The sequence below is a fragment of the Hippichthys cyanospilos genome, chromosome 18 (assembly GCF_059441005.1).
Source record: "Hippichthys cyanospilos isolate Australia breed blue-spotted pipefish chromosome 18, RoL_Hcya_1.0, whole genome shotgun sequence".
NCBI classification, from domain to species: domain Eukaryota; kingdom Metazoa; phylum Chordata; class Actinopteri; order Syngnathiformes; family Syngnathidae; genus Hippichthys; species Hippichthys cyanospilos.
In genome coordinates, this window is record NC_142386.1 from 13,035,869 (window position 1) to 13,052,359 (window position 16,491).

The 16,491-nt window shown below is 43.8% G+C and overlaps 1 protein-coding gene across 1 annotated transcript in view; it reads right to left on the reverse strand.

Annotated features, from left to right (window-relative positions):
- The window catches only part of dclk1a (doublecortin-like kinase 1a), a 48,189-nt gene that overhangs the window by 11,554 nt on the left and 20,144 nt on the right, over positions 1 to 16,491 (reverse strand). The window contains exon 5 of the mRNA XM_088441679.1: positions 11,077 to 11,174. Coding sequence (XP_088297805.1) covers positions 11,077 to 11,174 — 98 coding nt within the window. The remainder of the gene's footprint in view (positions 1 to 11,076; positions 11,175 to 16,491) is intronic.

Sequence of the window (16,491 nt, forward strand, 5' to 3'; positions counted from 1 at the left end):
GCCAAGGCGGCTACCTGTCCCTGCGCCAAGGCGGCTACCCGCCCCTGTCCCAGCGCCAAGGCGGCAGACCGCCCCTGTCCCAGCGCCAAGGCGGCAGACCGCCCCTGTCCCAGCGAGCCGGCGCCCGGCCTCTGTGACCCCTGCGAGCCGGACTCCGGCCTCTGTGAACCCTGCGAGCCGGTCCCCGGCCTCTGTGACCCCTGCGAGCCGGTCCCCGGTCTCTGTGACCCCTGCGAGCCGGCGCCCGGCCTCTGTGACCCCTGCGAGCCGGTCCCCGGCCTCTGTGACCCCTGCGAGCCGGACCCCGGCCTCTGTGACCCCTGCGAGCCGGACCCCGGCCTCTGTGACCCCTGCGAGCCGGACCCCGGCCTCTGTGACCCCTGCGAGCCGGCGCCCGGCCTCTGTGCACCCTGCGTGCCGGACCCCGGCCTCTGTGCACCCTGCGAGCCGGACCCCGGCCTCTGTGCACCCTGCGAGCCGGACCCCGGCCTCTGTGCACCTTGCGAGCCGGACCCCAGGCTCTGTGAACTCCGCCCGTCTGCCTCCCAAGCCAGTCACCCGTCTGACTCCCAAGCCAGTCGCCCGTCTGACTCCCAAGCCAGTCGCCCGTCTGACTCCCAAGCCAGTCGCCCGTCTGACTCCAAAGCCAGTCGCCCGTCTGACTCCAAAGCCAGTCGCCCGTCTGACTCCAAAGCCAGTCGCCCGTCTGACTCCAAAGCCAGTCGCCCGTCTGCCTCCCAAGCCAGTCGCCCGTCTGCCTCCCAAGCCAGTCGCCCGTCTGCCTCCCAAGCCAGTCGCCCGTCTGCCTCCCAAGCCAGTCGCCCGTCTGCCTCCCAAGCCAGTCGCCCGTCTGCCTCCCAAGCCAGTCGCCCGTCTGCCTCCCAAGCCAGTCGCCCGTCTGCCTCCCAAGCCAGTCGCCCGTCTGCCTCCCAAGCCAGTCGCCCGTCTGCCTCCCAAGCCAGTCGCCCGTCTGCCTCCCAAGCCAGTCGCCCGTCTGCCTCCCAAGCCAGTCGCCCGTCTGACTCCCAAGCCAGTCGCCCGTCTGACTCCCAAGCCAGTCGCCCGTCTGACTCCCAAGCCAGTCGCCCGTCTGACTCCCAAGCCAGTCGCCCGTCTGACTCCAAAGCCAGTCGCCCGTCTGACTCCAAAGCCAGTCGCCCGTCTGACTCCAAAGCCAGTCGCCCGTCTGCCTCAGTCATCCCAAGTCAGTCTCCTGGCATCCCCGCCGTTTCTGATTGGCCCCCAGTGGCTGTCTCTGTCCAGCCTGCCATTCCCAGTGCTGCCAGCCACGGTGCCGCAGCCTCAGCCTGTTGAGCCACCAGCCACGGCGCCTCAGCCTCCTGAGCCGCCAGCCTCTGCGCCGCTGCCTCAGCCTCTTGAGCCACCATTGCCGCAGACGACAGAGATGCCAGACGGTTCCCTGTGGTCGCCCCTGTCCCAGGTCAGTCTTGTGCTCTCACTCGTGTCTGTGGTCTGCACCCAGTGGCTGTTCCCTGATGGCACCCCGACGACGCCTCCGCACCTGCCTGACGGCGTCCAGCCGACGCCTCCGCACCTGCCTGACGGCGTCCAGCCGACGCCTCCGCACCGGCCTGACGGCGTCCAGCCGACGCCTCCGCACCGGCCTGATGGCGTCCAGCCGACGCCTCCGCACCGGCCTGACGGCGTCCAGCCGACGCCTCCGCACCGGCCTGACGGCGTCCAGCCGACGCCTCCGCTCGGGCCTGACTGCGTCCAGCCGACGCCTCCGCTCTGGCCTGACTGCGTCCAGCCGACGCCTCCGCTCTGGCCTGACTGCGTCCAGCCGACGCCTCCGCTCTGGCCTGACTGCGTCCAGCCGACGCCTCCGCTCTGGCCTGACTGCGTCCAGCCGACGCCTCCGCTCTGGCCTGACGGCGTCCAGCCGACGTCTCCGCTCTCGCCTGACGCCGCCCTGCTGACGTCTCCGCTCTCGCCTGACGCCCCGCCTGCCGATCTTCAGGGGCAACCGGGATACAAGCCTACCTGGGGTGGCTTGCTGTTCGCCATCGGGCGCCCAGGTCGCCCGCCTGACTCGGCCCGCCGGGCACATCTGCTCTGGCGTCCTGGCCGCCCGCCTGATTCGCCTCGCCGGGCGCCTCTTGTCTGGCGTCCGGGCCGCCCACCTGACTTGGCCCGCCGGGCACATCTGCTCTGGCGTCCTGGCCGCCCGCCTGATTCGCCTCGCCGGGCGCCTCTTGTCTGGCGTCCGGGCCGCCCACCTGACTCGCCCCGCAGGGCACCTTTCGTCTGGCGACCGGGTCGCCCGCCTGACTCGCTCTGGCGACCGGGTCGTCCTCTGGACTTTCCCCCTCGGGTGCATCCCGTTTGGCACCAGGGGTGCCTTTGGACTGTTTGTTTTTCTCCTGTGCCCTCCTCCGGTCCCCCTTCCGCCCACCCTGCCTCGGTTTTGTTTGCTTGTCGGTTTGTTTTGGGACGTCTGGGATCCGTCCCTTGAGAGGGGGGTTCTGTCATGGTTTGTTGGGTTGTGGGTTTATTTTGAGGGGTTCTGTTTCTGTTTACGTTTATAGTTCCGGTTTCTGCCCCTGTCGCGTCTGCCTGCGTTAGTTTTGATTTAGTCCACCTGTCTGTTACCTGCGCCTCGTGTCCTCCAATCTGCTCCCTTTGCCTGTTGTCCCTGCCCAGCTGCCATGTGTTAGTTTGATTAGTTTGTGAATGTATTTAAGCCTAGTGTCTGTTACAGCCCGTGTCGGATCATTGTCTCTGTCACGTCATGTCTTATTGTCTCTATCGTATTGTTGTCTCGTAGTCCCGTCTTGCCCCGAGTCCCTCAGCTCCGTGTTTTCCTGCCAGCCTGTCCATAGTGTTTTGCTTTCTGTTTTGCCAGCCTGCCTGCGCCCTTAGTTCGAGTTTTTTGCCGTCCTGTTTTTCTCGCTTTTGTTCCCGTTCGTTTATAAATAAATGGATTTAATCAACCCCCTGTCCCGACGCTCCCCTGCTTTTGGGTCCTCCTCCTCTGCAACCATGCCGGCCTCCTCAACCGCCGTACTCCCCCGTGACAATATATATATATACTGTATACATATATATATATATTATTCACAAATTTTTCTCCATATACTGTTCTTTCCGTGTCATATTATATCCATTTGGTTACGCTCCTTCTAGTGTTGTAGTTTTAAGTTGGAGTTTTTAGCCAATTAGAATTCAGCTAACTTGTGTAGTATGTATGTAATCTGCCTGTTCTCAGAGGCGCTGGGGCATTCGCTTCAACAAGTGCGGGCTTCTGCGCAAGCGCAGATGGATATGTGAGCGGCCCGTATAACTTAATAGACAGCAGTAATAGCCAAGCGAGGCATGAGCTAACCCTGGCAAAATAGTTCTGCTGGGAATGCCTTTTGTTTGCAAAGGATTGATTTGGTGTGGAGCAACACTGGATTTGCAAACTTCAATAGTTTAACCAAGGCAGCAACGAGACACCAAAGCACGGCTGGGCACATGTGCTACGGTGCTTTTAACAACTTACGAGGTCACCCAAGTGGATATACAGTATTGTACATCTCAGTTCGAAGGTAAAGAGAGCTCTTCACTGCGCTACGGTGCTTTGAAAAAACATTTGGTACACCCGAGTGTATAGACTCGACATGCCAGTGCCAAGAGAAAGAGACCTCCATACTGAAAAGGTGAAGAAAAATCGGGAGAAATTGAAAAGTCTGATCGATTGTGATCACCGTTTTTTTTTTTGATGAGTGCAAGCCTTTTGTTTCATTTGTAATGTTTGTGTTATTTTATTTTGTTCATATTCAATTAATAGTAAAGAAATAAAATGAAGTTCTTCTTATATTAAACTGCAATTTGTAATTTGAAGTTCATAAAATTCCATGGATATTTATTTACATTTTTTTTAATTAATTTTTAATGTTTTAGTGTTTTAATTAAGTTTTGACAGCATCATGTATAATGACAAGTTTTAATGGCTGATGTGGGTTTATTGACGTTTACAAGCTCCGGAAAATAGCCCAGTAATGCATACGGGTGTGCATGGGGCCTATTTATTCAAGAGTCTGACATCGCAAAAGGCGTTTGTGTGAAAGTCACAGCCAGGATGAGATTGAATGTTAACATTGGTCAAAAATGACATTAAGGTCTGAATAGACAGAAAAAAAAATCAAGATCAAAGCTAGAAGTTGAAAGGTCAGCATAGTTGAAAATGATGATAAGTTCAAAGAAAGGCAAATGTTGTCAAAAATGATTGTTATCAAAATTTTCCTCCATCCCAAAGGTTTTACAGGAAAAGGACGTTATGATCTGAATAAAGTAAAGATCAAAGCTAAAAACTGAAAGGTCAGCATGGTTGAAAATGACGATGTTGGAAGAAAGTCAAATGGTGTCAAAAATGATTGTTGTCAAAATTTTCCTCGATCCAAAGGTTTTATAAACAGTTTGACCGAGGCTGCTACAAATCGACCCTTTCACACCGTTTCTTTTTGAAACAACCCACATCTCCACTTTTATTGGTAACATCTTCAAAATGTTCTGCTTTTTGCGTTGGTGTCCAAACAACAAGACAAGTAATAAGCCCGGTGCAGAATCCATATAAGGAATGAAGTGTGATTTGTTTGCGGCAAAAGTGATATGATGACTTTCTGCTGTCTAGACGGCAAAGAAATCCCATCGCACTTACGTCGGAAAAGATCAACGCTGTCGCAGGGATTACATCGCTGATCCCTTGACAGCTGGATGCCAAGTGGAGGGGCGGGCATTGCAATGCCAAGGGGATAGAAGTCTACGCGGGAGAATGATTCAAGCCCATCTCAGCATGTCACTCATCCGTGCTGCTTCAGTTGAGTTCTAAAATATATTTTTGTATTTTATCATGGCAACCATGTATATACCGTATGTATCAGGGCCATGCCCCCAAAAAAGATTCACTTAAGAATCGGATTCTCATTTACTATGATTCAGAAGTGATATCAAATGTCCCAAAAATCAAATAACGTTTCCGTTCGATGTGGGACGCGCAAAGTGTCACAATGTCACCATGCAGTCCAGTTTGGAAGTTGGACTGGTCAGATACACTATACCATCTTGCTTTACCGAGAGACTGAAAGAGAAATCTCCAGTGGCACTAAAATATGATGTATGGACATCAAGATCAGTCTTTTTGTGTTTTGAAAACTCACGTGGAGCACAAAAGCCACACAGCCCCGAATGTAAATGCAACATTTCACTAATGAATGGAGTTTGACCATCACGGATCTGGTGATTGTGACTGATAATGCTCCAGATATGCTCACAGGTACACAGGTTAACAACCTGGGACATGTTGCATGTTTTGCCCATACTGTATGCTCAATTTCATTATTTTCAGGTTATTTTAGGCCAGCAGAGAAAGCCTTGCTGGCCCTGCTCGATTTCATTATTTTCAGGTTATTTTAGGCCAGCAGAGAAAGCCTTGCTGGCCCTGATGGTCCACCACACATATATATATATATATATATATATATATATATATATATATATATATATATATATATATATATATATATATATATATATATATCTCCATCTACAGTGGTGCATCAAAAACTGTAACAGATACATATTAGAATTACTTCAGTGCATAATAATTGTGGAATTCAAAATATATAATGTAACGAATGATTAAAAAAGAAATGTTCCAACCACTTTAAATGAGTTATATTAATTGTAGCATTCGACAATACTGTATGAATGCAGTTCTTTTGTTTGCCTTTGAGATGGTGTGCTGGTGAAGAATGCAGAGAGAGATGTTTTGTATCTTACATTTTTAGTGATCTAGGTGTAATTTACAAATATTTATTTTTGGATCATTTTGAGCATGTAAGTTTACTTAACTTTAGGTTGCGGTCATGCAAAGTGCTTCCTGTGTGACGTCATTTAGCCCACTAGCTAAAGTGCTAACGATGCTAGTATCAGATGCATATGTTTTTATGTCAATATGTACGATGTTAGCTGTCGCTATTGTCAATTTAATGTCTGTTTACAGTATCTATCTATCTATCTATCTATCTATCTATCTATCTATCTATCTATCTATCTATCTATCTATCTATCTATGTAACTAACTAACTAACTAACTAACTAACTAACTAACTTACTGCTTATGGGGTTACAGACACACTGGGGCCCATGAGCCTCTCAGCTGTCTTCGGGCAGTGTGTATTTAATCAATATGCAGAATGTGTGTGACAAAATGCAGATGAAATAAACACCAAACAAGAAATGAGTGCAAATTTGATGACAATTTAATGACAACAGACAGATGGAAATGACATTTAAATGGAAATTAAAACATGAACAACAAAAACCAACAAAATATGCAGATGACATGATTCAACATACAAATATGCATGAGTATTTTTTGTCATTTCATGACATTCCCCAAATGTGCTTCGACACAATATTACGATAAATTCACACTCTCTCACACCCACAAAATGAAAGGTGAGTCATAGCATTCACACACACGTTTGATGAGGAGATAACAGCAGCTTGTTCTTGTGATTTATGGTCAGTGCCCGTGTTTTTCACACTTAATGGAGCGAGCAGATGCTAGGCGACCTCGAAGCGACGTTTGCAAGTGCGCCCAGAATGTTGATGAGACACCCAAGCATTGCGGGCAGGGCCGCTCCCATTCATAGAAATGGGTCAGTCGAGCGGCGTATGTATAAAACATGACGCCGTGCAAATGACATTATCTATAAGTGTAATTGTAACAAGTAAATGCAGTAGTAACGTCCACTTTTGATTGACGCAGTCAGATAAGAGAGAAAATGCTTATGGTGATTGATGGTACCCCAAGAAAAACAGGAAACAGGTACAAATAAACCATTCCTAGTTTACAGTTTTAGTAGTGGGGTTATAAACCATTCTACCATTTAACTTTTCGCTAGGAGGTCAAAAATTCTGGTGTTCCATTTCCATTCTATAAATTTACAGTTTTGGCTTTGCAGGAAGTCTCATTTCAAAATGAGCAAAAAAACCCAAATCAAAACAGGTCATTTGATTCTGAACGCTTATATGTAGATGGTATACCAGGAAAGCCATAAATCTAACCATTCGAAAACAGGGAGCCTTTAAATGCAGGGCCACGTTGCTTCATTTATTTATGGCGGCGGTTCTCAAAGTGAGGTCTGTGGACTCCCGGGGGTCCGTGGCCTGTCTGAGATATAATTGGGGTTATTCATCAAAAAATATACATATTTGTGTTCATTTTATTTTATTTTAGATTAAATTGTAGTTTACACATTTAAATTTTTTCTTTAAATGTAATAACATTGAAATTTGTCAAAATTTGTCTACAATTTCTTGCTAACATTATGATGAAGCCAGACAAGCAAAAGCAGCATTTTATTTGATAATGCTGTTTTTGACTAAATAATAGGAAGCAACGAATTTGGGGGAAATTGACCTGATATGCTGTTAGGAAGCATGCAATTTGCAATTTTTATCTTCCAAACTTCAGTATAGGTCACAGGTGTCAAACCTAAGGCCCGGGGCCCAGATGCGGCCCGCCACATCATTTTTTGTGGCCCGTGACATGCTGATTTGACTTCAAGTTTCTGGGTAAAATGCCAAATTGCAAATTGTCTATTAAAAGTTTTTGGGAAAAAAAACAAGCATTTTTAAAAAATTACCAATCTCTCTTTTGAACAGTTTTTGCCAGTCTCTGATATAAAAACTAGGTAAGTGTGTGACAAACACTTTTTATTAAATTTATTTGACTTCACAGTCATAATTCTAACTACAACGTGGCCCACGATAAAATGAGCTTGACCACCCCTGTATAGGTGAAAAGTATCAAATATATTTGTTGTGAAATTGAATCTGTTGGTAAATAAAAAGGGCATTTATGTTTGGCTTTTTTTTTTTTTTTTTTTTGCAATTTGCAAAATCCTTGGAAAATTTTCTTTCTAAAAGGGGTCCCTGAACCCCTGTCATAAATTATTTTTTAATATGCCGACAAAAAAGGTCAACAAGTCTATATGTACGCACAAATGTGAACATTTTACTTGTTTATCAGCCAATAAGTGAAGAGAGAGAAACTTCACAAAACATCCAAAAAAATCAGGAAAATTTAAAAATTTTTAAGTCAAACTAACACTTGAATTTTGAGAACAGGTCATAGACTTCAGCTGGTACAACTCATGTAATGGATCTCATTAGCTTGCGTGTTATCCCAAAACTTGATTGCGTCATCTATTTATGGTGCATTCAAGAAATCTTTGGAAATTGGAAATTTCAACCCTAAAACAGATGTACTCGTGACTTCAGTAAAGGTGGCGTCATTCGATCAAGGGCATGTCTTGCTGTGAAGCTAATTGCTTTTCTTCAATGGGGAATTGGACTGAGAAGCGGCAGAGAATGACATGTCTGTAAACTGGGCAGGCTGCGTCAGAAAGATAAGACCGCCATGTCACAGATGCCGCAGTCGCCGACAAATGCCCCCTCGAGGCCGAGCTCTGCAGCTGAGGCGTGCACTTGGGACGCGCCACATTTGGCTTTAATATGCTATGAGCTAACTAACTAACGGTTAGATTGAGAATATCAAAGTGTAAATGGAACAATGGCTCCTTTACACGCGAACTGAGGGAGATCCTTGCTCACGAAAGACCAGAAAATGGAACAATTTGATGCATTTTACCTCATTTGGGGGGCATAAATCTTTTCCCTGCATTTTTTTACATCATTTCCATTTGCACTGCTCCAGATTTTCTGACCATTTTGTTTTTCAATGATTACAGAGGAGAACAACTGATGTTTATGTTCACTTGTTTTTGCTTTAAGGTGTGTTGTCAACATTTTTTTCCTCTGTATTTTATGACCTCCTAGTGCCAAAAGATAATGGTTCTATCGGTTCCATAAATTAATCACCAGGCTCATTTTTATGGGTTTGCATTGGGATTTTTTGACCTCCTTGTCAGGAATCTAAGACCAGCGGTTTTATTGGCGCGCCTTAAACAATGTGGGGCTATTAATCGATCACCAAGCTTTTTGACATAAGACGTACGCTCCATGACTGTATATCTACTTCAGATTTGATGACTTCCTGTTGTGAAAAATCAATGTACTGCTTCAAATGGGGTGGCAAAAATAATCTAGGGCCAATCACCAAGATCATTTCTGATTCAAATTGCACCTAATGACAAATGGAATTCTGGACTCAATTCAGTATGTAAGATCGCTGTCAAAAAGACGTCTGCAGGTTTCACCATTCGTATGAGTACGACTCACTCGAGACAACGACTTCATGTCTCTGCATGAATCTCTCCTTTGGATTCGTGGATCTGAGCCTTTGGATTTGAGTTGAATATGCAAATTGAGACCATGTCACACCAAGCTTGCAGGCAAAGTCAGTCCATCTGAGGGACATCCGCGCCGCCATTAGTCACGCAAGCATACGTCTTTTTGACAGCGATCTTACTCCATACATCAACTGCTCATAGTTTGCAACGTGGATGTCCAATTAATTCATGAATTATTTAATGAAATTGGACTGACAGGCTTAGCTTGCAAGCTAATGACCTGTGTCTCCAAATCCATGTATTGTTTGATCATCATTAATAGAAATGATAAATTGGTCCATCGCAATGTTTTATAAGAGATTGACTGCCACGTGACCGCAACAATGAATAAGTAAACGATGAATAATATAAAAAACTTTTTGTAGTTAATCTTCATTTCGTAGTAGGATTCCACTTCAGCGTTTGTGCAATTCAAAGTAAAGGTTTTTCGAAATCAACAGCAGTACTTGTTGCTGCCAACAGAGGTCACTAGCATTTACAGAAGCTTCCTAAAATGACGTCTTTTTTTCAAGAAATTGGCCCTAAATGGCCCCAAATGGCCCAAAAAAAGCATCATTTGAGCATGACTAAAAATGTGCATACATTATCCTTAAGATTGATGCCTGATGAGCTATTAAAAACGCCGTGGGTGACTCGCAGATGGACTGACTTTGCCTGGTAGCTTGGCATGACGGCATCTTAATTTGGATATCCAGATCCACGTATGCAAAGGATCAGATCCATGAAGACGTGAAGTGGTGTCTCGCAAGAGTCGTACTCATACGAATGATGAGGGATGCATCTGTCTTTTTGACAACGATTTTGCTTCATAACTTTAGAGGCGGAAATCAAACACCAAACTCATTTTTTGACTCATTCTCTACCTCTCTCCTGTATTCAAATTGTGTCTTTATACTGCCATGATTAACCATTTTCCGTTAAATTTTTTTGATACTTACGCAGTTAAACAACACGGATGAGACACATTGAAATGTTTTAAAATAAATAAAAAATAAAACAAATACAACCTCATCACGACATGCCATTTTGCAAAAATCAGTCCAAGTACAGGTCATATCTAGTAACAAGTAGCAAGTAAGTAAGTAGCAAATTCTATCTAGTAAAGCTCTCTTGTTTGTAACACAATGCGATTGACAACTACCCCCCAAAAAATACAAAGAAAACAAAGAATTTTCATAGATGTGCCATGATGTCTCTCTAAGACGTAGTCGGCCTATGCTCGTCATTGCCCGTATCCTGTTAACATAGAGCGTTGTTTAGTCACACTAAAGCACTGATGAAGAAAAAGTATATAGACTCAAATGATCATCTTGTTTCTATTCACTCACAAATATATTAGTGGGCCTGTTAGATTACATCCAAAAACAGTATTTTGTGTATACTTGGCAACATGTGGATACACACTATACATTGACGGAATCAATAGGAAACAATAAAACATTATTTTCTGGATAAGAATCAGAATTTTCCAGGCTCCTTGCAGTAGATAAAGAATATACGATTGTGTGCGCTGTTATATCGATGTCTAAATGTGTTGCTGCACCATTTGTGTTCATATTGCACTTGAGACCCAACTTTGATGTTTGTTTGGTGTTACCCATCTTGATCATCTTAGAAAGAGAGCAAAGTTCGTTGCATTTGATTTTTCTACTTGTTATGATACTGTATGTACGGTAGTCGATATAGATCATAAAGGTATACAGTATCATATGTAATAACTCATGGACATGCAAGCCAGTGCTCTCCTTACCCGCCATTGTTGGCTGAGGCTGGCCGGGCTTGTGGGGGAGGGGCTGGGAATTTTTTCCGTCTGCGGTGTGGACAGCTGACTGGCCGGCGTCCCGTTCACTGGAGGGGGAAGTCCAGAAAATGGAGCATGAGATCGTGAGGGGGACACGTGTCAAACATAGAATACTCTATGCATGTCAAGCACAACAAACAAACCTTAATCCTAAATTCTGAAAGCATGACTCTCATTGGAAATACTAATTTAGGCTTAAAACCCTGACAGTTGTTACAATGTAGAAGAAACTCAAACCCAGGCTTTATGCCCTTACTTTAACTATAAATACATATTTGAAACCTTAACCCTATTTGGATGCCCAAACCCTTGCTAGCAGACTCATCATATTGCCAATTGTATCCATAATATATTTCTAAAATGATCAGTGATGGTGTTATTAACCATAAAAGACACGTGACATTTTCAGCATTGACAATATTCACACCACGATGAAGCATCCATCTTGTGAAGGGCCGTGGGGCCCTATTATTCATTTGATTAATATTTGCCAATGTTCTCACACTCCCTCACAATGCTTGCGAGGAGCCCGTGTGACCTGCAGCATGGTGACCTCATTAACTCATTCACTCATTGACATTTTCAATACCCACACCATATTGTGTCCAAATGAAAGCTTAGACTCTCTCTTTGCAGCCATTTTCTGTCCTTCTGAGCAATAGAAAAAAAGGTATGTTTACCAAATTCAGTTTTCCCAGTGGACTCTCAAACTGTGTTGCTCTCATATCTACTGTAAAATGGGGCATTATTTTCATCTACTGGGGGCTGTGCATCTGTAAATTTGTTTCTATGTTAAACATTTACATTTGTCAGAATAAGAAACCACCAGTCGTCAATGAAAAAAAAAAATGTCATTGACAAATATTCTTGTCAGTGGGGAATGAGTTAAAAGCCCTGTTAAAGGTGCCCTGTCATCAACAGTCAACATTTTGGAGCTTCTAACTATGCTAGAATGTTAATTTCTCACCCTAAACACCCCCAAAGTGTTTTTTTCCTTTATTGATGCAATTTTAAGAATTCCCCCCAGGGTAATACTTGGCACAAACGAAAATGTTAACGAGCTAAACCCACACTACCTGACATGCTGAAGATACGAACTAACATTAACTAGTATGTTATCCACAGTCACAATTTGTTCGATCAACAAACAAACACATTTTGGGCAAATGATCATAAATGGTAATACTTACAGCCACTCATGGGCCAGATTTCACAGCGAGACCGAACAACCTGTGTGTCACCGACAGTGACTGCTCTCAATTGACACCCCACTGTCCTTCCTCACTACAAAATGTAATATTAACAATGGCCAGAGGTGGCGCAAAAATACAAAGATCAAGCCAAATGAAGCACAGATGAATGAACTGTTAAAGGATAAACTAAATTAATTCCAAAACATTATTATATTTTATGCGACCCAGTATTAGTTGATCCACGGACCGACAGTTGGCGACCTTGATCTATAGCAGTGTTTCTCATCTATATTTTGCCAGGCCCCCCCTTAGAAAAGAGAAAACTTTTCACGCCCATCCCCCAGTCGTTGCACTGAATATAAATAAGATTATTATTGATGAAAATTGTTTAAGTTATTAACATTAACAACAGAAAAACGCAGTATACATCAACTTTCAACAATTGTTAATTATTTTTATCGTGTTTATACGGGTTATAGCTTAGTCTAAAACGGAAAAAAAAGAAGCAAGAGCACCAAAGTGCCTGAAACTAAAATAAAATGATGAAAATTATTACTTTATTGCAAATACATTCCACATGACAAAAACAAAGCCTTTTTCCTGGGATCATCCGCACCCCCCCCCCCCCCCCCCCGGCATCACCTCGCGCCCCCCCAGGGGGGCCTGCCCCACTATTTGAGAAGCCCCGATCTATAGACACTGTTTTGCATTTTACAAGTAATGTAAGTAAAACACCTGTTTTTGGCTCCTCATTAACTCTGCGAACCTCGTGAGGGATAAGCAGACAAGTTGATTGTGGATGGATGTTCCGTGGCCGGCGGCGTTGAACGACATCATAAAGTGGGCGTGGCAGCCGCACAGTGAGAAGCATGGCCCGCCAACGAGTCTTTTTACTTCCCAGTTTGAATGTCACTACCATAAAACTCATATTTAATATGAAGTGAAATCACCAATGTGCCAAATGTGTGCATATATTTAACTGTGGCATGTGTAAACACATCACGATCTAGGTCATTTAGAGCCATGCAGCATCTACCGGGTTCTTTCGATCCTTGTTAATGTCAAGGCTTTCCCAGAATAAATTAACACAACAAAAACCAGACGGTGAGGACGGTGATTTTTATAGCATTGATATTTGGACATGAACAATTGTCCTCTTTTTGGACTCGGGGGGGGCGGTCTGCATACGCAACAGATGTAGACTTGCATCATTGATAGCCACCGGCCTGCGGACATCTCAGCCACATTTAACGTGCTTTCGGATAAAACCTTTGAGATGTGCAAAGCTCTGTGCAAAGAGATGTCTGAGTCAGTCCTGTGCTGCATTAATGAACCCTTCGATAACCTTCAAGACCAAGTTTCAGGCACTTGCAGCGTCACAGGCCAAGCTTCAAGCCTGAATTGCGAATCAAGAACTAGCAGCTAACGACTCTGAGGTGCGCACGCTAGAGCTCGAGGTTAAACGCACCGAGCGCTGAAATCAATGCATTGAAAGGCAAAAATCATTGGAAAACAAAGGAGGCAAGATGCTCATTTTATCGGATTTTACCAACGAGGTGGTTACTAAACGGCGTGAATTCAAGGATATGTAGCAGGCTTTGTACGAGTTGCGTGTTGCTGTGTCCCATAGCAAAATCTGGTAAATTTGAAAAAAATCAGTCTGCCTGGAGTGGAGGTTGTTGCTTCAGTGGAGATAACATCAAATGAATAAGTGAAGTCAAAGGGAGGTTGATTTATTCCGGTTACCGTAATTTCCCAAATACTGTATAAGACGTACCTGTGTGTAATGTTCTGGGTTGGTGTTGTTTTTTTCTGTTTTTTTTTTTTTTGTATTTTTCAAGTTGTGGGTTTGTTAGCTCTTGCGTCTTGTTCCTATTTGGTTTCCCTCGCGTCTGTCCTCGTTAGCGTGATTTACCACCTGTCTGTGTACCTGCCCTTCTGGTGTCATCCAATCAACTTCCTCTGCCTTTTTGTTCCTCTCCAGCTGTTTACTGTCTCGTTAAGTTTGAAGTCTACTTAATTCTCCAGTTTGCGTTCAGTTAGTTGTCAGGTGGATGTCTAGCTCTAATGTAGTTGTGTGTGTTACTGCCCTGAGAAGTTCTTGGCTTCCTTGTTGCTATCTTGCCCATCAGTTTGGCTTCTGTTTCAAGTTTTGTTTGTTACTTTGTATTCTGAGTTTTACCAAACCTCTGAGGGTAAATAAATCCTTCTTCGTTTTGAGCATATCTCCTAATGGTTTCCCGGCATTTTTGGGTCCAAGTTCCCGCACCTCTCACTAATATGCCCCGAGAACGTGATTCCATGTACAAGGCACACCCTTAATTTTGGGGTCAAATTCAAGTACTTTGTAATTTCCATGTTACCGCGTATAAGACAATGTCAAAACAATCGCAAAACAGAATAAATCTCATCTTAGTAAACTCTTGATATGTTCTTATGTTCATCTCCGTAAATTCTATATTTGTTGCACGTAAATTTAAGTGTGTTTCAAATTTCCCACAGTGACCGGTAAGTGAACACAGCGCCAATGTAATGTGCTCCAAGCACTTGTTTTTCCTTTTCATGAGATGGCTTGAGTTCATTTTACCATAAATACTCCAAGGTTTTGTGTGTTCATGCCAAAAGACCGCAATTAATAAACGAGTCCAATACCGCTCCGTATTCTCTAACCGGAGCACATAACTTTGACATGATCCTCTTGGTTTTAGTAATATTCCTGTGTGTGAACAAGGATGGACTCGGACGGGGTTTCAGCCTGCTCGCTCAATTTTGTTTAAAATAATGCCATAACAATCTTAGCTAACATGAGCTGCTGTTACCTGCAACTGCCACTTGATCCTTGAATGGTTTAAAAAAAAAATCAAGTATTTAAGTTACCATTTATCGAATGCACCCATATATTTGGCCTTCGTTTTTGGGCAAAAAGTGGCCAAAAGTAATTTTTGGGCTATGTTTCTTATATTTGGGGAATTATGGTAATTTGAATGCAACTAAAATTAAGAAAACAGTGCTCCAAATGCATCAAATGCTAATTGACAAAAAGATATTTTTGTAGCAAGGAAGTATAATTGAAAATTGTGAAATAAAAGTTTACATTTTGTGCTAGTCATTTACAACATCGACGTGCTTGTGGCATGTTGATGAGGCGGAAACGGAGGGGTTACACATTTTTATTAAGAAACAGCAGCATATTGGGTGCGAGACAATTTCGTCTTTTTGACAAGCAGTTCTGCTTTGGAAAACCGGCCCTCGCAAGCAATTCATGTGTCTGGTGTGCCTGAAAATAGAGAAGACTCAAGTGATTACTTGTGTCAGCTATTTGCAGTGCTGTGAAAAAGTATTTGCCTCTGGTGATTTACGTTTTTTTTTTTTTTTTTGTATATTTATCACTTTCAAAGGTTTCATTTTATCAAACTAATTTCAGACAACCTAAGGATATATAAAATGTAGGTTCGAAATTATGACTTGATTTACCGGGGGTAATCCCAAAATAGGTCTATATAAGGGAGGACTAAAATGGGAGTCGGATCTCGGTGTTACAACTGATGAAGACTTATGGACGAATTTTTGTCTGAACAGCCTTCCTACTATCATCATTGCCTGTTACAGAGTGACAAACTATAATTTCAAACACCTAGATATATCTCAATACAGAAAAACTACATTCTTTCAAGACTACTTTGTCATGTTTCAGATTTAGTATCAAGGTTGGTTCCTTTTCATACTGCGCCTGGCATTGCATCGAAGCAAGGCCCTTCTGACAATGACATTTGCTCATCTTTCTCGAGGATTATAGGGATAACTATTTCATTGGACCCTGAGTTGCGCTTATTTGTGAATTTCACCTCTATTCACCCTCTGAGCAATGCGCAACTTCAATTTCTCAAGATTGCCTCAGGTTTAGCCAAGTTTATTGTGATAATAAGAAAATTCAACCTCCTTGTTACAGATTGGCGGTCTTCTGAAATGAGCAGCTTCAGTAATATTGCCCCAATCAATTCAGAATTCATCCTACTGCTTTTGTTTTGCATGCCTGCTGTTAAAACACGTTTTTTTTTCTTTTCAGATCCATTCACCCAAGGTTGAAACACAACACCTTAACCCTGGTTTGAAACCTAAATCCAGTTTTTTGACTGGACCAGATTTGAAACCCTTACGCACTTAGGCACTT